Source organism: Grammomys surdaster, unplaced genomic scaffold (genome assembly GCF_004785775.1).
Source record: "Grammomys surdaster isolate TR1022 unplaced genomic scaffold, NIH_TR_1.0 373, whole genome shotgun sequence".
Classification (NCBI taxonomy): domain Eukaryota; kingdom Metazoa; phylum Chordata; class Mammalia; order Rodentia; family Muridae; genus Grammomys; species Grammomys surdaster.
In genome coordinates, this window is record NW_021604792.1 from 9,300,785 (window position 1) to 9,324,894 (window position 24,110).

Genomic DNA, 24,110 nt, shown 5'->3' on the forward strand with positions numbered 1-24,110 from the left:
AAAAAAAAAAAAAAAAAAAAAAAAAAAAAAAAATACAGGTGCCCTCTCTCTGAGCTGTGTCAACAAAAAGAATGAAAAGGCTATTTCAGAGTTCATCTAGAAGCAGAGAATTCGGGAAAAGTCCTAAAATTCTCTGTAGTTCTTAGAGTCCTTTTTGTCTCTTGTCCTTGGCGCGCCAATGTCCACGTGTTGTGTTTGCCTTTTGTTTCGTTGTCTAAATGTTCTGTGTTTGTTACATGTTCAAAAAGAAAGATCGTTAAAACTGCTTGATCCAACCTTTGGGAGCTAAAGAAGGTCTTTTCAGGAATTGAGGTTGACATAAGCTGCTTTTAAAAGAGACCAGCAGCATTTTGGGTTTTATAAGGAAGCTAAGAGTCATTTTGTCCTAGAAAAACCTCTGTGACAAAGTGCTTTTCTCTTGAAATTACAGCTAGAAAGACAAGAAATTTTGTTTGATCTAAAAATGAGATATATAGCCATTTCATTGTTGTTTCAGATTGGTTTTAAAAGTATAAAAATGTTCTACATGTCTTGGTTATAGACTATTGGCTTAAATTATTGGGTATAATTAAAAATTTACAACTTTGATAACGAAAGGTGGCGTAGAACTAGCTCAGTGTTAGAGTCGTTCAGAAACCAGGTATATAAAAAATAAGATTTTAGACCAATGTCTCTTCAATGAGATTAAAAGCTGCTTCATGCATTCATGTGTAGAGAATTGGTGACAAAACTTTGTAACATAGGGGTGGTCTGCTTGGTGTTGATTTTAGAGAAGATAAATTGTTTAAATTGGTTTTGCTTTTGCTTCTCAAAATTAATGGTTACACTCTAATGCTACAAAGATATTTAAAAGTTTAGTTAAACTGCCAGTATTCCATTGGCTACAGTTGGCAGTTGTAATCTTGAGTTTAAAAATTTTTTTTTTTTTGATTCGCCCATGTTATGGAAAGGGGGGCAGCAGGTAGAGTTAAATATAAATATTTATAACAAGTTGTGATACAGTACTGGCCTGCTAAAGACTAAGAACGTTTACATTTAAATTAAGACACGCAGGCTGAGATCTTAACGTGCTTGTAAGACAAGGTCAGTGTGATATTAATCAGGTTAAACTGCCCACACAGCCCTCAAATCATACAAGCAAAGACAGACTTAGATACTTGTCTTTGCAATGAAATTGCACCCTCATACAATCAGGGTCTGACCATAATTACACAGAGCCATAGAGATGGGGAATGTTTTAAATGTAAAAATTTAGATAGTTTTTAAAGTGACTGTCCCAGGAACAGAGACTTAAACAACAGCCAGGTGACCAAGGTTACCTGACACACCTGTCCTTGGTGCAAGAAGGATAATCCTTGGGCCAGGCCTCAGGATATAGGCCAAGATTAAAACATTTACATTTAAATTAGACTTTAACAGAGTAGTTGAGACAGGAGCTTAGATTTCAGACTTTCCTTTTGTCCTGTCCCGCCTCAAAAAGGGTGTTCTCTAGAATTTGTTTATTGCCTTGCTTGTTCCTTAGGGAGGTGTCAGCCTCAGACTCAAAGAAATTCAAAACAGCTTTTGGGCCAGGCCAAAATTGTTGGGTGTGATAGAGACAAAATGGCCTTGGTTCCTCTGATGTGTATTAGATCTTATCAGTAACTAAAAACCTAATCTTAAATTAATAATTAAAAGAAAAAGGGTTTTAAAAGATTGATAAATACTGGGGCTAATTAACAATTATTAGAGGACAAGATTGCCTTCAGCTTGGCTTTATCTGATACTTCACTCAACTAAAAAGAGTTGGTTATTCAATTAATCAAAAAACACTAGGGCTGGACAGTGGTGGCGCACGCCTTTAATCCTAGCTCTTGGGAGACAGAGGCAAGCAGATTTCTGAGTTCAAGGCCAGCCTGGTCTACAGAGTGAGTTCCAAGACAGCCAAGGCTACACAGAGAAAGTTCAAATTTAAGATTTATAAAACTAATGGGACACTACAGCCTGACTTGCCTACTCCAGCTGCCATTCAAATAAATGCATATAAAAAATTATTATAGATTTAAAAGACTGTTTTATATAGTTCCTTTACCTCCTGGTAAAGGTGAGAGGTTTACATTAAGTGAAATTACTTGTGAATTTTGAGAGCCCATGAAGCCATTCATTAAAAAAGCTTGCCTCAAAGAATAATTAATGGCCTTAAAAAATTTGTTGTTGCTTTAATACAAAAGGTTAAGGCGTTTAAATCTCTCAGTATATATTATTCGTTGTATATTTTATTGGCTGATCTCTCTAAAGGAGTTTTTCCACAAGCCCTTGCTCTAGTACAATGAGCTTTAAGATTTTAGAGTACTTGTTGCTCCAGAAAAGTGATTTTCAAAAGTTGTTAACAGATATTAATTGGCTAAAACCTCATTTTCAGCTTGATAGGCCAAAAGAGATGGACAAATAAAAAGACATCTTGACCGGACAATGAAAAAGTCCAGATTCTATTTTAATAAAAGCCAGGGGAGCGGTCTGTGTGTTTCCACAGGAAGAAGACAATCCGTTTTGGCTACCAGAGCGGCTGACGAGGCGACTCGCGATACTGGAAGGTGACACCCAGACAGACCCTCCAGGCTCTGATGATAGCCCTTGTGCTGATCCAAGGGATACAGGTTCCTAGTATTTTTGTTTATTTTATCAAATTCCACCTTTAAGAATTGTACCAATAAAACCTGCTGGATGTCCCAGTGTTGGAATTCTAAAGATTCACTTACACTATGGTTGCCAGAGTCACGCGATGGGTTCCCATCCCCGTAGAGACTCATTCCACTTTGTCATTATTTAGACAAAAAGGAGATTTGGTATAACTGCAGCCATAGTGACGACGATATTAATTAGTGCCGTTATCGCCACTGCCACTGAGATTGCTATGTTAACTTCTGTTCAGGTGGGCACTACCCCCAATTGTCAGCCACGGTGGCAGAGACTGTTAACCTTCAAACCTCCGCCAGTACCCTACTAAAAGGCGGGCTAATCATCCTTAATCAACACCTTGATTTAGTGAGAGAGAGATTGGATATCCTCTTTCAACTAGCCCAATTGAGATGTGAGAAAAAACTGGGTACACTTTACATCACCAGTGTACAGTATAAAAACTTTACTCGTGTAACTAATCTGTCCAGAAAATTATTTCAGTATCTTACAGGAAACTGCTCAGAAAACTTCAGTGAGACACTCAGAAAATTGAGAGCAGCTGTGGTGAACATCAACTCGACGCACGTGGATCTGTTCCTGACTGAGGGACTGTCCTCCCAGAATTCTTCAGCTTTCTTCCTTTCTTTTCCTTTTCCCCCCTTCCTTTTTTTTTAAGTAAGTGGGAGTAAGCCTGTTTAGTTTACCCTAAGTTGTGGTTTAGTATTCATCCTTTGATTGGTTTGCGAACTCATAGCTCAACAGAATCTTGACAAGGCTATTATTGGCCAGGCGTTTGTGACCAAAGTACTAGGGGCTTTCCCTGCAGTGTAGCTTTCACTGCTTCGAAAATGAACAGTCCTCCCCTTGCGAGTGGTGGTGCTAAATGTTAGGCCATCAGCGTTGCACTCCAGAGATTTGCCCAATACACTGGGTCAGTGAGGAGTCTCGACCTGGCTGATTCTTGTCTGTATAGCTGTGGTACCTGAGTTTTGAGACAAACAGCCCTTGCACCCCTAGGAGATGACTCCATTGCACAGGGATGGGTGTTTGCATCTCTTTCTGTTCCCCTTAGCCCTTGCACCCAGAGGACTTGTGTTTCCATCGCACCTGGTAGGGTAAGGGGGACGGTTTTAAACTGTTGGTTCTTTGATCGCTTATTCCCCCAAGATGGAATTTGCTTGATCAGGCCGTGGGTTTGAGTCATAACTGGTACCATGCTAGACAGGCTAAGGGCAGTCAGTTAGATAACTCCATCCTTTTGTCTCCAGGCCGGCTGTCAATTGATCCCAACGACGGGAATAAGCTGATCTCATATGCCAGAGGTATACCACGAATGGTGATATTACCCGGTGACAGGCGTTACGAGTGGCCACAACCTGGAGCGCACATTCGAAGAATGCCAGGTGTGGGTGCGCGACCCTCGTAGCCTAGCCAGAGCGCTCACCATTCTTTGGTGCTGGCTGTGAAGAAATGTCAGTCAACCTAGACACGGGACATTGGCCAGTGTCTGTTTGACAAATCTAAAAGGAAATAGCCAGTAGACAGATTCCTCAGCTGCTGCACCCTAGGGCTTCTGGTAAAGACACCCTGTAAAGCCTCAAACATTTCTGTACACAGTCCCTGCCCACTAAGGTGTTCGTTCCACGGATAGAAGGTCTGGTAAGTCAATAACGGAGTGGACGGATAAGGCTCGGCCACCTAAGACAGGGCAGCCTCGGGTGGGGAGGCTGACCCCGTGACGGGTAAGAGTTTGAGCACCGCTCTCTAAAGAGACTCAGACCCGCCGTGAGACCCCCCAAAGGTGGGAGTTACGAAACCTTCCCAGGGACCCCTGCCACCCTCTATATTTAAACAAAAAGGGGCAGTTGTTGGGAGCCGCCACGAGAGCTGACAAAGTCCGCCATCGCTAGGTGGCGCTGTCGCCCGTAATTCTTCCTAGTACCAAGTAAACTGCGCATGTGCCATGGTAAGCCCGCCAAAACTAAGCCCATCCCACGGCGTTTGGCGCGCTACGAGTAAGCAGCCAATCAGGGGGTGAATACCCCGCTCTGGGGTATATAGGCAGTGCTTTCCCACGCCTTCTCGTCTTCTTCCACCATCTTGGTTTTGGGGAAATAAACGTGTTCATACGGAAGGATTCTGGCGTGTGTGTGATGTGTGTGTGTGCGCGCGTGTGTGTATGTTTTTTGCCGGCGAGACCACTTCACGCGCGCCCCACACAGTATTCTTTTCTCATCAATGCTTCTCAACCACAGCCTCCCTTGCTTCTATCCTTTCAATTTTCCCTCTCCTCATGTAAACCCTCCCCAAGATCTACTGCTCCACTCTTTCCCTTCAGAAGACAGCAGATCTCCCAGAGATATCAACACAATATCAGGTAACAAGATGCAACAAGACTAGGAAGAAACCCTCATATCAAGGCTGGGTAAGGCAACACAAAATGGGGAAAAGGGTCCCAAGAGTGGGCATAAGTGTCAGAGACTCCCTTATTCACATTGTTAGGAATCCAACAACACTCCTAAACTAAACAACCACAACATGTATGCAGAGGACCTACTGTAGACTCAAGCAGGCTCTGTGATTGCCACTTGTCTCCATTAATCCCTATAGGTGCTACTTAGTTGTTTCTGTGGTTTGTGATCTTCTAGTGTTCTGGTCCACTCTGGCATTCACAACCCATCCTCTTACTCTTATGTGGAGTTCTCCAAGATGCACTTAATATTTGGCTGTAGATATCTGTATCTGCTCCCATCAGGTGCTGGGAAGAAGTCCCTGTGATGATGATTGGGATAAGAACCAATATATGCGTCTATCAGAATATCATTAGGAAATATTTGTTCAATCATTATCATGATTCTTTCATTTTTCCAGTAATATTTGGTTTACCACAGGTCTCTGGTCCATCAAGATTCTGGTTCCCGGCCATCCAGGTAGAGTTGGGCATGGACTCCCTGTTGTGGGATGGGCCTCAAGATAGACTAGCTATTGCTTGGCCAATCCCACAATCACTAAATCACCATTGTCCCAGCATATCTTGCAGTCAGGATAGGTTATAGGTAGAAGGTTTTGTGGTTGGGTTGGTGTCCCAGACCCACTACTGGATGTAAGCCTTGCCTAGTTACAGAAGATAGCTCATTCAGGGTCCCCCTATATGACATCCATGATACAATAAGTCAAAGAAGGAATCTTTGAACTACCACCCCATAGATTTATTTGCAACACAGAATGCACAACAGTTTATTTGGTTGCCATATGTAGTTGTAATATTCTTTCCTTTCAGCTTACATCTAAAATGCCTCAGTATCCAAAGAGAAGTCTGCTTTAATTTAGAATTCCCTAGAATCAGGATAAATGAGTGGGCTGAAGGACACATGAGTTCAGTTATCATACCAATAATGTCAACCAGTTCACTGTGATGCTTCTGAGCAATCCATGATATAAGAAGAGACAGGAAATTCATAGTATAGAGCAAGAGGAAGGAGACCATAATTTTCAAGGCATTCCTGTGGGCTTTGGTGCTAGGATCTCTGTGTCCTCTGGAACTTAGCTGCATATTCTGGAGATGTTTCCACAAAGAGAAGATTAGCAGGAGAAAAGAAATCAAGGCCAATGAAAATGGTATTACAGAGAACACAGTCATGTTGAAAAACATTACCTCTGCGCACATTGTAAGGTCAATTTCCATGGAATTCATACTTGTGTTTCCTCCATATTGACAGAACCTGTTTTCAAGAGTCCTTTGCATCAGATTTCCAAGCAGGAACACCAAGCTTCCCAGCAACATCCCCACAATCAGTTGTTTAATTCTCCATTTCAAACAGAGAAAGATCTGCCAGGAGCAATTAGGTATTCTGAGTAAATAAAAGATGCTGAGAGCTGTGGCAAGCCAGAGGCTGAAGTGACTAGAAAGGATCCAGCTAAAATTAAGAAGTTTGAGTTCTATTCCAATTACAAATGAAGATGGAGCATATACAATTTTAAACCAAGCATATATTTCCCAGATGAGAGTGATTCTTGAAACTGCCAATGTAAGAAGAATTTTATCTATTAAAGAGAGCTTTCGTTTAATGAAGCAGTCCAAGAAGTTTGACAACACTATAAATCCATTGCTCAGATTCCCAAAAATGATCATCACATATATTAATATAGTGGAAAAGTTGTGAAGGACAGGTTCCATGTTTATAGCACTGCCTGTCACTGGGTGACCGAGTGGCCCATGAGCTGTCCACTGTAGTTAAATTGTTTCTTCTCTTTGTTCTGATCCTTTTGAAATCTCTGAAAATACAACAGGCTGAACATTTCCTGTTTGGCATTTAATCTAAATATTTTCTTAAGTATTTTTTTCCTGCAATTCTCTGGTGAGTCTTAGCTAGCATATGTTTGCCCTTACCATAGTTTAAATATTAATCAGAAGATTTATGAAATAAAGGCAAACTCATAATGCAGATATGCTAATCAAGATATGACTTTTCCACTGTTTTGCATATTCTGCCTGTATCAGTTTAAGGAAAATTGGTTGGGCCAGTTTGCATTGTAAGGGTATAGGTTACAATGTTACAAAAATGAAACTAACTGAAGAATTCTACTCTACAGCCTTGCTACTAAGGACTTAAAAAACATGCAAAGAATGGTTTGTGTTGTATTACAAGCCTTCTGTTTTCCCCAGAGCTAAGGGTCCATATTTTTCACACTTGGAGTGGAAGACGGCAATCAAAGAAAGAAAGAGGTATTTGTGTGAAAAGTCAGGATCTCTCCCTCTACCTTTTCCTCTGTCCCTCTCTCTTCCATTCTCTCTATGTTGAGAGTCAGAAAAATTATGAAAATATATTGATTCAAGGAAAGTGGCTAATTTAATATTCATGTCAACATTGTACTTGCAACACTATTTCGTTTTAACTATTGTACGTGTATAATTATGTTGCTATATGAGAAAATATTTTCACTAATAAATACATAATTCATGACTTTAAAAGGTTTATATTTTACTAGTCATATACATTTGATCAAGTGATTTTCACAGCAATAAGATATTGACTATCAATATGCTGGCACCATCTTTGCTATCCATTTTTCATGGTCTTAGTCATACATATCAGGGAACTTGAAATCCAGGCACAGAATAGATAGTTATTTGGAGTTGGGGAGGTAAAAGAGACACTCTTAGTGTTAGGGTCCAAAAATCGTTGTAGGAAGACCCCAGACTCAAGTGGTATGCAAAAGTAAAAAGCATTTATTCTGCAGAAGCTACCAGCATGCAGCAGTCATCACTCATAAAAATGGTGATCACTCGAGGAGCCCGCAGCCCCTTTTATGCAGGGCTAGGGGATTTTTCCAGAAGGTTTAGATAATATCTAATATGATAAGTAGGGGGAAAGTAGTAACATTAGTACAATTTTGATTTACTATTATGTTATTTTCATTATATTTGGAGAGACCTTGAACAGTTTTAGAAACTAGCTCTATTCTGGCCTTGGTACCTCCTCCAGGTAGATGTCTGAGGAGCTGACTCAACTCTGGAGCTATCCTCCCTAATTCAGGGTCATCATTAACTAAAGGCCCATTGTTAGTAGCTCATTTTGCGGAGCCCATTCTGCTTCTTGGGGAATGGGAAAATTTTATTTCTAAGATTTTGTTTCTTAGTGGACATCTTATTAGTAAGAGGTTAAGCTGAATATACATTTGAGACTTGGAGAAACACACAAACATACGTATATATAAAATCAAATTATATACACATACACATACACATACACACACACACACACACACACACACACACACACACACACACATATATATATATATATATATATATATATATATATATAAATCTCTGTGTCAACATATATATTAACCACTCAAAGTATACATTGTACACTGGTGTCTATTTAAAAATTTTTTATACTTACTTATTTTACTTTAGGGGTATTCACACTTTACCTGAAAGTGTATCACATGCATGTCTGCTTCATGAAGCAGTCGAAAGAGGGTATTGGAATTACAGATGATTTTGCCACACAATGTGGATCTGGGGATTGAAATTGGGTTCATTGAAAACCATCAAGCATTTTTAACTGCTGAAACCCTTATCAAGCTTCTGGTGTGCATGTGTGTTTGTGTGTGTGTGTGTGTGAGTGTGTGTGTGTGTGTTTATGTGTATGTATTTTTTTCCTTTGTTTGAGGTTTAGCCCATCACATTTGTTGTTTCTGTTCTTTAAGCTCTTCATCATGGAATGGCACTGCATCACTTTCTGTGCACTCTGACAAGCTGTTTTGATATCTTTTGAATATTTCTCATATACCCTGATATTGTCATCTCGACTGTGGGGTTTTTTTTTCATGGCATGAAATTAATGTGAGGGCAATAGAAAGAATTTCAGATTCTGTGTTTATATGTTTCTTTGTTTTTATGCTATGATTCATCATCAGGTATTCGAGAAAGATGTATGACTAGAAGCGTCTCACATTTTTAAAAATAGTATTTCTAAATACTTTCATAAGATGAAAGGAGTTGTAACAAATAAATGCTTTCCAGCAATGATTATATTTATATAGTTTTTATTTTTATGTTATATGTTTCATGAGTTTTCAAGCATCTGAAATGCCTCTCTGAAGAGATTTTATCATAGGATATCTTGCGAATGTGAATGCTTCTATTTAGTTTAAATTATTGGAACTACTTAATACTTTTCCCCATTTTTTGCTTCCATGAAATTTCTATTCATTAAGTTCATCTGCAACTACTGAAGACATCAGTGTATAACTGACAACCTAAAAGGTTTCTCTCCTTTGTGGATTTTCCAATATTAAAATGTGTAATACCATTTTTCCACTTTGTACACTTCTTCCTCATGAATGATTTTGTCTTTGAAAGTAGCTGAAACAATTGAATGGATTTCCCACACTCCACACATGCATGGATCTTCTTTATGGTGTAAGCTTTTTCATGTAATTAATGCATATAAATCTTGTTATTGCTTTGTGACATTATTCATATTTACAGAATTTCTCTTCATGGGACTCACCTCACATGTATGAAATAAACTGTATAACTTAAAACTTTAATACATTTATAACCATAAGTTTTTATATACACAGTATAGATTTTATATATTTGAATGCAATATGTACCAGTAAATATATTTTCAAATTGTTTGCATTTATAGGCCAAGCTTTGATATTTATTATCATATGTCTTTGAAATTGGAGGAGGATTTGGATGGTGGCATGAAGGATCTTTATTTTTTTAAAAAAAAATTGTTTAACACTATATGTGTTCTTTATTGTACCAGAACTTCCATGAACTCAAAGTAGCTACTCTATTTTTATATTCATGGGTGTTTCTGTTGTGCATATTCTTTTAAGTATTAGAAAATTACTAAAGTTATTAGTGTGCTGACATGCGGCTTGTAAGCTGCATAGAGATCATGACAAACAGTTAAGACTGTGTACTAATATTCTATCTACTATAGGATTATAAGAGAAACATTTCTGAGTATCCCGCTCTCTTTTGTAGACTTAGACATTGTCTTGTGAAATTTTTGATCAACAAGATCCTGTGGGCATGTCATGTTGCTTCTGAATGAGTTGAAGCCCATAGAGAGTCCCCAGTTTGCCTTGACAATGAAACAAGTGCAGAGAAAGATCATGCATTAGCTTACACCCTTATATATACACCAGGAATATAGGGCAAACCACATAAACAACAACAACAAAACTAACTCACAATTTTTTAAGCAAAAGAGGATGTGATGTCTTGTTGTTGAAAGAAGCATGTAGTATAGTAATTTGATCAGCATTTTTTTCAGGCTGTGCTATGTGTGGTGTTGAAATAAAGCATAGCATCAATATTTATATCCTACTTTAACAGCATCCAAGAGAAATAATAGACATTATTTCTCTTGGATGTATTATTATTATTGTTATCAAAATATGAAGAGAATAAACATTAAACTGTCACATATGATACCTATCACATAGTTAAAGAATTTTCTTACAACATGGGAAAATATAGTATTCAGATAGGATTAGTATTAATATTAGTATTAGTTTAAGTATACTTGACTATATTTGCTTCAGAATAATACCGAAAACTTTTGATTAGAAAAATATTAGTCATTCAAGAAACATATTTATTTTTGGTTCTGGAAGAGTTATTTCTTAAAATCAGATACTGTTTTGCTATTAAAGCTAAGTTAAAACTTAGCCAAACAATATGACCATCTCTATAAGTGGCTAGCAATACCACTCTGAGAATGATCAGATAAATTTACAGATAAAGGTCTAGTCATAAGTGATTATAGTCAATATCAAAGATTGTGAATTTTCTGCTGTTGCCTGTAGCTAAATCAAATGAATTCAATGCATATCTTAAAATTTGACACTTTAGGAGGGAAATGCCACCAAAGTTATTTCATATGTGTTTTTCAGCAAACAAAAGGGAAATCATACTGAAAGAATCTTTCTTTAAGGGTAGTGAATACCAGTAAGTTTTATTTATAATAGCCACTACTGGGAACCATTCATAGGTCTTGAAAAGGAAAAAGTAAATTACTTTCAATGAACTCTTCATTATACCTATAGGACATCACTTACCAATGTCATCCAGGAACAACAACAAAATAGTTACAGAAAATTTTATATTTTGTTATATTTGTTATATGCCTATAATGTTTATTTTAAAATTCCTGGCATAAAATATGCTTTTATACATATACCCAACAGAATTAAATAGAAATGCCATGGTTTCGTGCAGTAGTTATCAATTTTCATTTTCTGAAAGCAGCCAATATGTTGAGAAAAACTTTAAAGAAAGAAATAGCCAGCATGAACCCATGAATGTTGCAAGTGTCATGTGGCTGTAGGTTTATAACAAGTTTGTGATTTGCAATGCTATTCTGGATCAATAGATGTCAATAAAGTAACTTGTCATTACACTACACTCATATAAGGCTGACCAACAAAAGATTTCTCTCTCTTTCCCCATGACATATTTAATGTGATGTGTCAATAAACACAGAACAAAATCCCTTGTTAGGGACCTGCACAAATGAAAGAGACAACAATTTTAGTTAGAAAATATGTAGAAAAAAGTAGAGAATTCAAGTGTGCATTGCTGTTGAGCTAAATTGTCTTAAGAGGAAGAATTTTTTTTAATTTAATGGATCACTTCCATGCACATTATTCATAGCTTCTACACTATAATTATTAGTAAAAGTAGCAAATCAAGCCTTCACTATTTCAGTTCTAAATAACTGTGATAAGTGCACTTAACTAAACACGGCTTCATTATTTGACAAGAGAATTACATCAAGTCTTATCCCAAAGTGCAATTTAAAATTGATCACTTACAGCCAACAGGCTTAATGTATACAAATAACATCTAGATAAATAATTGCAGCTGTTTTTAAATGGAAAAGAAATCTATCAATAATTTTCTCAAAAAGTTTATGAAGTGTCAATAATATGGAAACATCCATCATAGAAATATAATGACTATAGGTAGGAGGAAATTGAATATACACTTTGGAAAATATTACATGACTTTCATGTTATAAGATGCTCAAGGGAGGAATAAAATGTCCTTGAAGTAAAACTTTTCTTCCCTGTGTTGCTTTTGCTAGGGCATTTTGTTCCAGCAAGAAGAAAGGAACCAATACAGCTCAATAAGTAAATTCTACTATTTTGAGTACAGCACATATATTACTAAAACTTATACACTTGCTAGATATAAACTATATGCTTTAAAATAATCTACATTTCTAGCAATCAGAATCAAGATTACACAGCATAGATATGTAAGCAGATACCTGTCCCCCAGCACTTCCATCAGGCTGTTTGTCTTCCTCCCATCATCACTGACTCCTTTTTAGGGTGTATTTGTCTTCAGGCAGGATGGAGATTGAGAAACTTTGTTATTCGGTACATAAACTCTAGGCCAATAATTTCTCATACACGCTGAAAATGATTCTGCAACATTACCTACATAAACTTCATAAAAGGGAATCTTGCAAAATTTGAATTTGTTGAAAAAATTTTAAAGACTAGGTCCCATTAGGTATCTCTGATTGTCCTGGAAATGACCATGTAAACTGAACTGTCCTTGAATTCACAGTGATCCACCATCCTCCTGAGTGCTGAGTTTGAAAGACGTGTGATTAAAGGTATGTTCTGATATATCTGCTTTGATTTAATTGAAATTAAATGTTAAAATAACTGTTATATGAGCCTTAGTCAGTGAGATAGGTTGACTAATAAAAAAACTGTTACTCTACGTAAAGGGAGAAAAGTTATTGAACTACTTCCTCATAGATTTTTTGTTATCTAAAACCCAGTAGGTTGCTTGGATGCCTTATGTAGTTGGAATATTCTGTCCTTTCATCCTACATCCCAGCTGCCTCAGTACCCAAAGAGAAGTCTGCTTTAATTTAGAATTTCCCAAAATCAGAATAGACGAGTGAGCTGAAGGACACAGGAGTGAAGTTATCATACAAATAATGTGAACTAGTCTACTGTGATTCTTCTGAGCAATCCATGATACAAGAAGAGACAGGAAATACATAGTATAGAGCAAGAGGAAGGAGACCATAATTCTCAAGGCAGTTCTGTGGGCTGTAGCACTAGGGTCTTTATCTCCTCTAAAATTGAGCTGCATCTTCTGGAGATGTTTATACAAAGAGAAGATTAGCAGAATAAAAAAAATTAATGCCAGTGAAAATGGTATTGCAGAGAACAGAGTCATGTTAAATAACACCTCCTCTGTCAAAATTGTAAACTCAGTCTCCATGGAGTTCACACTTGTATTTCCTTCATATTGATAGAACTTCTCTTCAAGAGTGATGGTTATTTGTATCATATTTGCAATCAAGATCACCAAGCTTCCCATTAAGATCAGCACAATCAGCTTTTTCAGTCTCCATTTCAAGTAGAGAAAGATCTGCCAGGAGCAGTTAGCTATTCTGAAAAAATAGAAGATGCTGAGAGCTGTAGCAAGCCAGAGACTGAAGTGGCTAGATAGTATAAGGCTGAACATAATTATTTTTAATTCTTTTATAGTAATAGATGAAATTAATTGATCTTTAACCCACAAAAGTACGGTTTCCCAGATGAGACTAATTCTGGAAATTGACAAGATAATGAGTATTTGATCAATTGTGGAGAGCTCTATTTTATTGATCCAGTCAATGAAGTTCTTCAGAACTATAAAACTATTGCTCAAATTGCCCAAAACAAGCTCTGCAATTAGTATGATGGTGATGATAATGTGCAGGACAGGTACCATATTCAAACAAAAAAAACTCAAAGTCTTTGTCACTGCTCCTCTTGTACTGATTGAATGCCTGGCATATGGTCCACTGTGTAGCTAAAATATCTCTCCTCTTTGTCCTCTTCCTTCTGCAATATCTGATTATAAGGAATGCCAAGTATCTTCTACTTGGCATTTAATCTGCCTACATTCTTGCTACATTTTTTCTTCAATTCACTGTTGAGTCCTAGATAATGTTTTTATGTGATTACCATGGGCTGAAATACTCAGCAGATGATTTAGAAACAAAGGACAACCCCATTTGCTGGTATGAAAATCAAGAAATTCTTTCCTACTGTTTTGCATCTCTGCCCTTTTTGAGATTTAGGAAATTTGGTTATGCTGTCTTCAGTTCTGAGGTCCAAATATTGCAAAAACCATGTTCAATGAATATGAAGTTTAAAAATGTTTTTGTGTTCAATCAAGAGTCTTGCCACCGAAGACTTAAAAGTCATTCAGAGTCAGGTATGTGTTTTTTCATTAAACATCAGTTCAGGTCCTATCTTTTTCACACTCAGATTGAAAGCTGAATTCACAGAAAGAAAGAAAGATTGCTTCATTGTGAATAGTCAACTTCTCTTTATGCTGCAGAAGAAAATAAAAATGCAGAGTTCAAACATTTACAGACTGCCTTAAGATTATTAATTTTGCAGCTGGAGCCATGGGTCCCTCCATGTGTGTTCTTTGGTTGGTAGTTTAGTCCCTGGGAGCTTTGGGGGATCTGGTTCATTAATAATGTGGTTTTTCCTATGAGGTTGTAAACCTATTCAGCTCCATCAGTCCTCCCCCTAACTCCTCTATTGCATGATCCCCATGCTCAGTCTGATGGCTGGCTTTGAGTACCCACATCTGTATTGGTCAGGCTCTGGCAGAGCCTCCAGCCTCTCTGGGGAGTGCCATACCAGGCTCCTATCAGTAAGCACTTTTTGGCATCATCATATCTAGAATCAATGTGAGAGGATGCCCTTGGTCCTGTGGACACTTAATCCCCTAATGTAGGGGAATGCTAGGGTGGTTAAGCAGAAGTGGGTAGGTGGGTGAATTCCCTCATGAGTGAGGTGAAATGAGATAGGGGGTTTGCAGAGAGGAAATCTGAAAGGGAGATAACATTTAAAAGTAAATAAAATAACCAATAATAATGGAGTATAGAGCTAAAAAATATTTATTTAAAATTCATATTAATAAAGTACTTTAAAAACTGTTTTAACCTTGACCAATATAAATCAGTGTATCTTCTGATGAGAAAAATGTCATTTAGTAAATTAGCAATTACACATTGAAAATCTTTGCATTTTATTAATTACTCAGACTTTGTCAGATGGTACACAAAACACTTGGATAATTATAATAAATGTAACTATTTATCTTTGCTAATTTTCAAATTTGATTTATAAATTAAAGAATTTATAGTTTTTCCAATATCAGAGGACAGAGTCCCTTTTCTACATTCTTAATTTTATATATCAAGAAAGTTCAAATCAGATATATAAGGGAATATTTGAGTTTGAGAGAGAAAAGACTACTTACAACTTGTTGAGCATGCAATTTTCAGATCTCAGCATCGATGGGGATCAAAGAGACATCAGAAAACAATTTAGACAGTGGAAGAATAACTGGGACCTACAGAAGATAGTTGAAGATATTTGCAACTGTCTAATATTTCAGAAATATTAAGGTGCTAATATTTCAGAAAGCATGGCTCTGCATAATGCAAATTTGGTTAAACATGTATTTGTGGGCTTTAAACTGTCCCAAAACCTAACAAGCTCTGCCCACCTTGAGACTACTACATTTATTTTTCTATTTTACTAAAATATCTCTTTTGTTTTATTTGTTCTCACTGCATTTGTAACGGAGAGGTTCTAGGTGTTGTCCACCTAAATTTAGATTGTCTCACCTAAAGACCAACCAGGGTAGTTATTTACTTGTGTAGACTTGCTTTCTGAGATAGAAAGCAGAAAGCAGACAGGCACACCAGTAGTACTCTATGACCAAGCTGTCTGAACTGTGAAGCCTTTTAGGTTTGTAAGTAAAATCTCAATAAGGGACAGTTATTGTTCCCATTATTTATTCTTATCTTCAGATGTGTCATATTTTCCCTTTTGGATTAGAATGGTTTGCTTTATGTTGTGAAGCAATATTTCTTCTTTAAATCAGGATCTTTCCTTAAAGAAGCTTACATTTGTATGGGTATTTGTGACACATAAAGTAACCATCAGGAAGATGGTTATAACCTCACCCACTACTGACATTTTTAAAGGCTGGATAAACCACCCACAACATACAGGTTAGAAAATGCTGACATAATAAATACTCATATTTCACTGAATGGTGTCTGAAAAGCAGAGAAAGAGTCTTTCCTCTTTCCATCTTTCTTTTCAACATAAGCTTCATCTCATGATAGTTTTACATTTTCTCAGAAAGAATAAAATATTCAGAAAAATATGGAGTGATATTCTCTAGAGCTTAATGGCACCCAGAATGTGCCTGTACAGGTCACCTAAGCAGTAGCACAGGCTTTGCATATGAGAAAATACTATTGACCCTATAGATTGTGGTATAAGGGGTGATAAGAGTTAAAGAATGAGAGACTTGTTATAGTGTAAGCTATACATTGTTTTGGGTTCTGGAAAGATTCCGTAAGAGAAAACTTTAGGAATATAAACTAGAGCAAATAAAAATGGATTCCTATACACATGGAAGCCCAATCAATTCTATGGGGAAATCACAGAAGGTTTCCTCAATATCTGAAGGACAATAAAGAAGTAAATGACTCCAATGGGATTGTATAAAAAGTTTGTCACTTTCCTTTCCATGCATTGAGGATGTATAATCAATATTTTCTTCCTCTCACTCTTAATATTTACTTAATATTCCAGAAAGCTCTTAGATATTCCCTATAATTTTGTGTTATACTTGTATACAGAGAATAACGTGCTGTCATTAATGAACTAGTAAATGAAATGTAAACAGAAATATCATGATATTTATGACTATGCCTCTGTGTGTGATTGTAAATATAATCACTGGAAACTAAGATGTGAAACTAAGTGTGAAGAGGAAAAAGAAGGGAGAAGCAATATAATTATATTTTAATTTTAAAATTAAAGATGTGTCAGTAATGGCATTTCTATGCTATTACCTCTATAGGCAATGAATCTAAAAGTACTCTCATTAAGAATACTTCTCGCCGGGCGGTGGTGGCGCACGCCTTTAATCCTAGCACTCGGGAGGCAGAGGCAGGCGGATTTCTGAGTTCGAGGCCAGCCTGGTCTACAGAGTGAGTTCCAGGACAGCCCGGGCTATACAGAGAAACCCTGTCTCGAAAAACCAAAAAAAAAAAAAAAGAATACTTCTCAAAGCAAAATAAGATGCTTTCCATAGATTACTAATAGACTACTTCATAAAATAAAAGTCTCCCAATTATTATTCTTTAATTTTTTTCTTGATACACCCTAAGCTATTTCAAGTCTATTATTGCATTGAACAGAACTTTCTATGCTGAGATAAATCCATCTTGTCTATGATGTACAACAATTTATAGTATTTCTTTATTCACTATGCCAATATTAATCATAATTACATGTTTGTTTTTAAGAAATATTGGCAATTACACTTTTTAAGACAGGTTTTTTAATGTAGCCTATATAGCATAAATCACACTATGCTGTCCAAATATTCCTGTAAATCTATTTGCCTCAAGTTCTCAACTTTTGACATTCTGGCATGTCACTAATGATTATTAATTAATTCAATTTTTCTTAATATTTTCTGTCATTTATTTCTACTCATCGAGTTAAATATTTACCAATTGGTTGCAACAAGACTTACTGAGTTCATCTTTATATAAATTATTATAGAATCGATGACATTATTGATTTTTCAATCTACCATTCCAAATGTTTATGTTTGTTTATATTTGTTTATACATTCATAAAAGTTAGAACATTTAATTTGGGGACAAAATTATGTCTTATACATATCCATCATATTTTTAAGATACTGAATTTATCTTTAGTAATGGGTGTGGTAATTTTATGTCAGCACAGGTGCCTTCAGAGGCCACGGCCAGTGTTAGTATCAAGTTCCTGTTAATCATAAGGCCTGCTCTGTAGGCTTCTCTGAATTTCTACTCCTAGTTGTTTCTATATCCAGTTGTATCCCACATCACAGGTACATTATGCAATAAGTTAAGGCTGTATACTCAAGAAAATAACATAGTCAGCCAGAATTTCATTATTATGTTATTAGAAAGCAAAATGACAATAACATACAATGTAAGAAATGCAGTTACAGTTTGCAAGGCTCTGATGTGGGCTGTGGTGCTTGCCTGTCTGTAATCTCCTGCACTGAGCTGCATGATATTCAATTGTCTCCACAGGAAAGTGATGAGCAGGATAAGTCACTAAGGACACAACGAAGCATATGAATGTGAATATGTATCTGGCAAACAAAATAACTTTGGTAAGTTGCACAGAATTATCCAAGCTAGGACTGCAAGACATGTTACTTTTATATACTTCACACCAGGTATTAACTTGTAGTGTTTGTAACTGTAATGTTTATAAACAAGAGTACTAGAGAGTCCTGCAATATCAGCAGAACCACTTTCATATATATATATATATATATATATATATCCTTAATCTTTTTTTTTTACAGTCCCATCCTGGACTGTCCTCCAATAGTTCCTCATTCTATTCCTTTTCCCCTGTCTCCAAGAGGATGTCCCCATGCGCTCAACCCCACCCCACTTCCCAACCCCACTCCCCTACCCCATCCCACACCCCCCAGCCCCGCCCCACCCCAGCAGGCCTCCCCACTCCCTTGGACCTCAAAGCTCTCAAGGATAAGGTGAGTCTTCTCTCACTGAAATCAGACCAGGCAGTCCACTGGTGTATGTGTTGGAGACCTCATACCAGCTAGTGTATATTGGCTGGTTGATGGCTCAGTGTCTGAGAGATCTCAGTAATGCAAGTTTGTTGTGACAGCTGGTCTTCCTATGGGTGGTCATCCTCCTCAAGTTCTTCCAGCCTTTCCCTATTTCAACCACAAGGGTCCCAGACTTCAAATATACCAGGGACATGGAAGATGAGATACTCTCAGGACTCAAAGGGAGGGACCTTAAATGAAATAACCAACAGTGGGGAGAGGGAACTTGTAGAGTACACCTCCAGTAGAAAGGCAGGGCATCAAATGAAGAAATGATGTTGTCATCCCACTGCTAAAAATTCTGACCCACAATTGTTCCTGTCTAAAAGAACTGCAGGGACAAAAACTGAGAAGAGACTGAAGGAAAGGAGGTCCATTGACTGGACCAACTTGGAATCCATCTCAAGAGGAAGTTCCAATCCCTGACATATTACTAATGTCATGATGTGCTTACAGACAGGAACCTAGCATAGATGTCCTCTCAGAAGCACACCAACCAGCTGACTTAGACAGATGTAGATAATTACACCCAACCAATGGACTGAAGTCAAGGACTCCTGTGGTTGAATTAGGGAAAGGCTGGAAAAAGTTGCGGAACCACATATTTTAACTCTACCGTTTTAGGTGAAGAAATATAGAGTTGGAAAAATTGGCAATTTTGATTAAATAAAAAAATGAAATAAATCTAGCAATACCAGATGTTGAAATGATTTGTCACTGCCCAAAAAACAGTAGTCATCTTGACCATAGTTTCACTAATCAACAAATCTGAATGAACAATATATGTATATGTGTACATGTATATATGTGTGTGTGTATGTGTGTGTGTATTTATAATTACAAACAAGAATACAATGAATCTGGAGATGTCCAGAACAGTGAGGCTCTTATCTATTGAAGACAGCTTTCTTCTCTTGATCCAGTCCACAATTTTCACCACTGCTATGAATCCATTTCCTAAGCATCCAGATATGAATTCTGTAATGAAAACGGGCATAAATAGAATCTGTATGAGAAAACACATTGTCCATAAATAATGCAAGAGTTCTAATATCAAATTGACAGCTCCTTATTGGATTAAATTCAAGTTAAAGTCATATTTATTTTTAAAATATTACAAAGCTTTGTTCCATAGATAACTGATTTATACAATGCTAAGCCAGGAAATATGAGGGTCTTCTGAGGCTGAATTTGCAGTATTCTTTGTAAGATTCTTTCATTTTCTCAGAGAGTAATCTGCTTCTCACAGATACAGGATGTTGGTCACAAAACAGTAAAACAATCTGAAGTCTCACAGTTGACTGATGCTGGAGGAAATACTGAACTTTCATGTGCTGACATGCAAAAAACCAAATTGCATGGCTTAAGTCTGCCCCACCCCCTCTGCTCTTCTTTTCTCATGGCTTCTCTTATGGCTTCCCTTCCCCTGTGTCGTCTCTCGTCTTCCTTTTGTCTTAAACACAAATTTCATTCTGGCCAAATAAGGACTGGAAAAGTAATGCAACAAAATTCTAGTGTTCCTATAGAAAACAATAGGAAAGAACTTTCTAAGCAACAAAGGAGGTTTCATTAAAAAAAAATCCAAAGTAGATACATAGATATTACCTAAACCACCTCCTGTATAAGCTTGGATGTTTATAATAGAATTATTTCTTGTATTTGTCAATGCAAAGCACATCTTTCACCTCAGGAAAAAAATGGAGATTATTCTGAGACAAATATTAGCCAGCAAGGCCCAGCAATACAAATTTTGGTTGCACCAGATATCAATTCAATATGGAAGTTGTTTAATGAATTCTTTTCTAGTTGCAGAAAAAAAGCCATAAATCAGTGCATTTCCTACATATATTACAGCAACGTTGGCTACAGCTAAGTGGGTTATAGCAAAGCAAGTCAAACTCCACTAAAGGTTTTGGATATTTTCTAATGATATTAGCTATGAGTGAATGGTCTGTTAATATACTCTAAAGATTTTACTCATAACTGAAAGAATATGAGATCAGGTGCACAGGTATGAAATAGATTGCTACAAAAAAAAACCCTGAAAATTGGTAAAGGTCATTTGGCTTTGGATCTATAACATTCCAAATCTCTATAATCACAAAGTTTTTGTCAAAAAGTCAGTCATATAAGATAATGATTATAGAATTAAGCACTGTCAGTATTGCTGTGAAGCAAAGCCCTGAATATAATATGTACTTATTAGTTTACTTTACAAAATGATGTATTAATATGTATATAAAGTCCTATATAAAAACATGTTAAATTCACCTATTTTCTTCTTTCACCTATTATCTAGGTTTTTACTTACGGGTCTAGGGGAAGAATCACACAAAACTTTCCCCCTTCTAAATTGCAATGTCTATTGATATTATCATTTCAATCTTGCTTATGCAGCCATTTCCATGAGATACTGTTTTGCAGCAGACTTCTTAGTATTCTAGCCTTTGACCCCTTCTCTTCCAAGATGTTCCATGAGCCATAGAAGCCAGAATTATAATGTCGGTATAGCTCTAGGGGGACTGCATTCTCCCCAGTCTGATGATATTTGTATTCTGTAGAGTTGTGGTTTTTCATGCTAGACTGTGTTTGCTGTAAAGAGACACTTATTTGATAAGATTTGGTAGGTTTATTTCAGTCAGGAAAGGTGGCTGGTGCATGAACTCTTGGCTACAGATCTGGAGCTAGATTTGTGGGTGTAAAATTGGCAGCACGTTGGGGCAAAGGTAGACCAGAGTAATTATTATAATGATGTAACTGCTTTTGAGTCATCCATATTAATCTGTGCTTCATTAAAAACTTTATAAACAGCTTAGCTCAAATTAATGGTAAAGAAATTATATTTAGATAGAGGCACTATTTAAATGTATCTTACTTTGGGTAAATATACGGGTTTTTTTCTTTTACATTTTCCAGTAAAATTTATTGATCAAAAGCATATATCATTCAATATAAAGACTCAGTAGGAAACATTTTTTTCTGTACATATTAAAGTTGTCACTCTATCTATGTGTCAGTGAACCAGAGTCATTGGTATGTCAGTTTCCTCATATAGTGAAAATATTCCACATTCTCTGTTTTCTTTTGTGAACCATGATATGATGCCACATAAACACCACGTATCTTAAAACGTTTTTATCTCTTCACTCAGTTTCCTTCAGTGTCTACTCCTGGGCCATCACTGCATGAACTGGTAAGTTGATAATTAAGCAATATGACAAGGAATTTATAAAGAGCATAAAGAAAAGACAGAGATGGAAAAAGAAAATAAAAGCCAATGCTAATATACAGAAGAATGTCTTGAACTTCAGAAAGGACAGAGAAAGTCAGATATTCTATTATTAATATCTAATACATTTTCCATTCTTTAACAGTATTAAGTAAAGGTGAGCCATATACGAAAGAAAATTCTCACAGGTACCTCCAGTTAGGGTAGAGATATGCTGAAAAGACATATAAGGCCCAATTATAATTATATGCCCCCAATATAGAGACATATCCTAAAAATAGAACAAATCCATTGTTTTTTTTTAATTTCAGACACTATAGAAGTCAGTGCGTAGACTTCAAAAAATAAAAAAAGAAAATAAATCGATATGACCCAGATATACCAGTTCTTCACACATTCTACTCCATAGACTTGTTAATCCTTGCTCAATGTCACCCTAGTTATAGTAGCTAGGGAATAGAAACAACCTGAATATACTCAGCAGGGGAGTGGATAGTAATAATGTGCCAAGTAGAAAATTTTAATTTCAATACCATGACAGAAATGTCATTTTCACTCACCTCCCTGCATTAGCAAAAATATAAATAACCAGATAATCCATGGACTTGTGATAAAGAGGCAGAACCTGGGTTCCCAGAAAAGGAGGCACACATCAAGAACATTTTGAAACACTTAAGTTTTGCACTTGATCAGGGGCTGTTAGGCAATGATTGCATTTCCAAAGGTGAATCAAGTACAAATAGAGATGGATGATAGATTTCAAAGGAGATCACACTCATGTCTCAGGATTGTTAGTCATGCTTTGACACCTGAGGCTGGAATAATCAATAAATCAGCATAATTAATTGATTTTAAAGAATTGAGCCCCCCCAGGGAAATCTGACATAAGTTTTTTGTTTCATTAAAAAAAAAAATAAATTAACAAGTAGTACAAACTTCTGAGAAGTGGGGCCAAAGAAGAAAGATGTAAACTAGATTAGCACTCAGTAAACTAAGCCAGTTCCTTCGAGAAATATTGACAAGGCACTCCTTAAAACAGAATCAAAACAACCTACAAACACGATGGGAGTCCTTTCAAAGTAACTTCTGATGTTATTATCATATAAACTCTACCAGTCTTCCCATGTTATGAGTTAATTGCTTCTGAGAAAGCAAGCAGGCATCGAGAACTGGGAGAACATTCCAAGAGGTTGTAAAACAACTAACCAAAGGTCATAAAAAGAGGAATTAAAGATTTACTATAGGTATATGAACAGAAGATAAAATAGTGACTGGGTTTATGTATACAAAAATCACTAATACCTTAGTTACAAAACTTATGGTTTTTAACTCTCCGTGAACCTGGAGAGCTGATGACAGATGACGAATGTTTAGCCAAATAATTACTCTTAATGGATATGCATGTAAGCATTCACTGTTTTAAACTTATTCAATTTATGATTGAGATTTATGTATAAATTTGTGGTGAACTTTTCAATATGTGATCATGAATTCTGTAAGATATATGTGCTGAGGACAAAGAGAGGAGAGACCGGAATATCCTTTTCTTATAGAACAGAAGAACTCTTTAGAGAAGAATCTTTTAGCAGAAAAAAGCCTTCCCCAGCAGCAACATTGATGTCCCAGAGTAGGGAGAAGCTGGAGCTGTGTGGCTGGAAAGTGTGGGTGGGTGGGAGAGCACTCTTCATAGAGACAAAAGGGAGGGAGAAAGACAGATGTGGGACAGGTAAGCAGGAAGAAGGATAACATGAGATAGGGAGTTGGTGTAAGGAATAACCAGGAAGTGGCACATCATTTGAGATGTAAACTAATGGAATGATAAATAATAATTTAAAAAAAGGAAAACGTTCTCCTGTAACATATTTAACTTTACTTAATCTGTTGAATGCAGAAATCAAATTTAAACTCAACTGGGAATTAGATATCAATCTAAAATGTGACATTTGCTAAATTCTGAAAGTCTACTCCAAAATTCAACAGAATACA

The 24,110-nt window shown here is 36.5% G+C and overlaps 2 protein-coding genes across 2 annotated transcripts; both read right to left on the bottom strand.

Annotated features, from left to right (window-relative positions):
• Positions 1-5,851: 5,851 nt before the first annotated feature.
• Positions 5,852-6,835, bottom strand: LOC114632409 (taste receptor type 2 member 102-like). The gene has a single exon (XM_028780916.1). It carries the CDS (start codon positions 6,833-6,835, stop codon positions 5,852-5,854), a length of 984 nt encoding a protein of 327 aa, XP_028636749.1.
• A 6,174-nt stretch (positions 6,836-13,009) lies between these two features.
• LOC114632313 (taste receptor type 2 member 124-like) lies at positions 13,010-13,939 on the bottom strand. Its single transcript, XM_028780849.1, has one exon. The coding sequence runs from the start codon at positions 13,937-13,939 to the stop codon at positions 13,010-13,012; it is 930 nt and encodes a 309-aa protein (XP_028636682.1).
• Positions 13,940-24,110: the final 10,171 nt, after the last annotated feature.

What these genes read in the sequence shown, in the direction of transcription:
- LOC114632313 (XM_028780849.1), bottom strand. Translation starts at nt 13,939, where the DNA reads ATGGTACCTGTCCTGCACATTATCATCACCATCATACTAATTGCAGAG.
- LOC114632409 (XM_028780916.1), bottom strand. Translation starts at nt 6,835, where the DNA reads ATGGAACCTGTCCTTCACAACTTTTCCACTATATTAATATATGTGATG.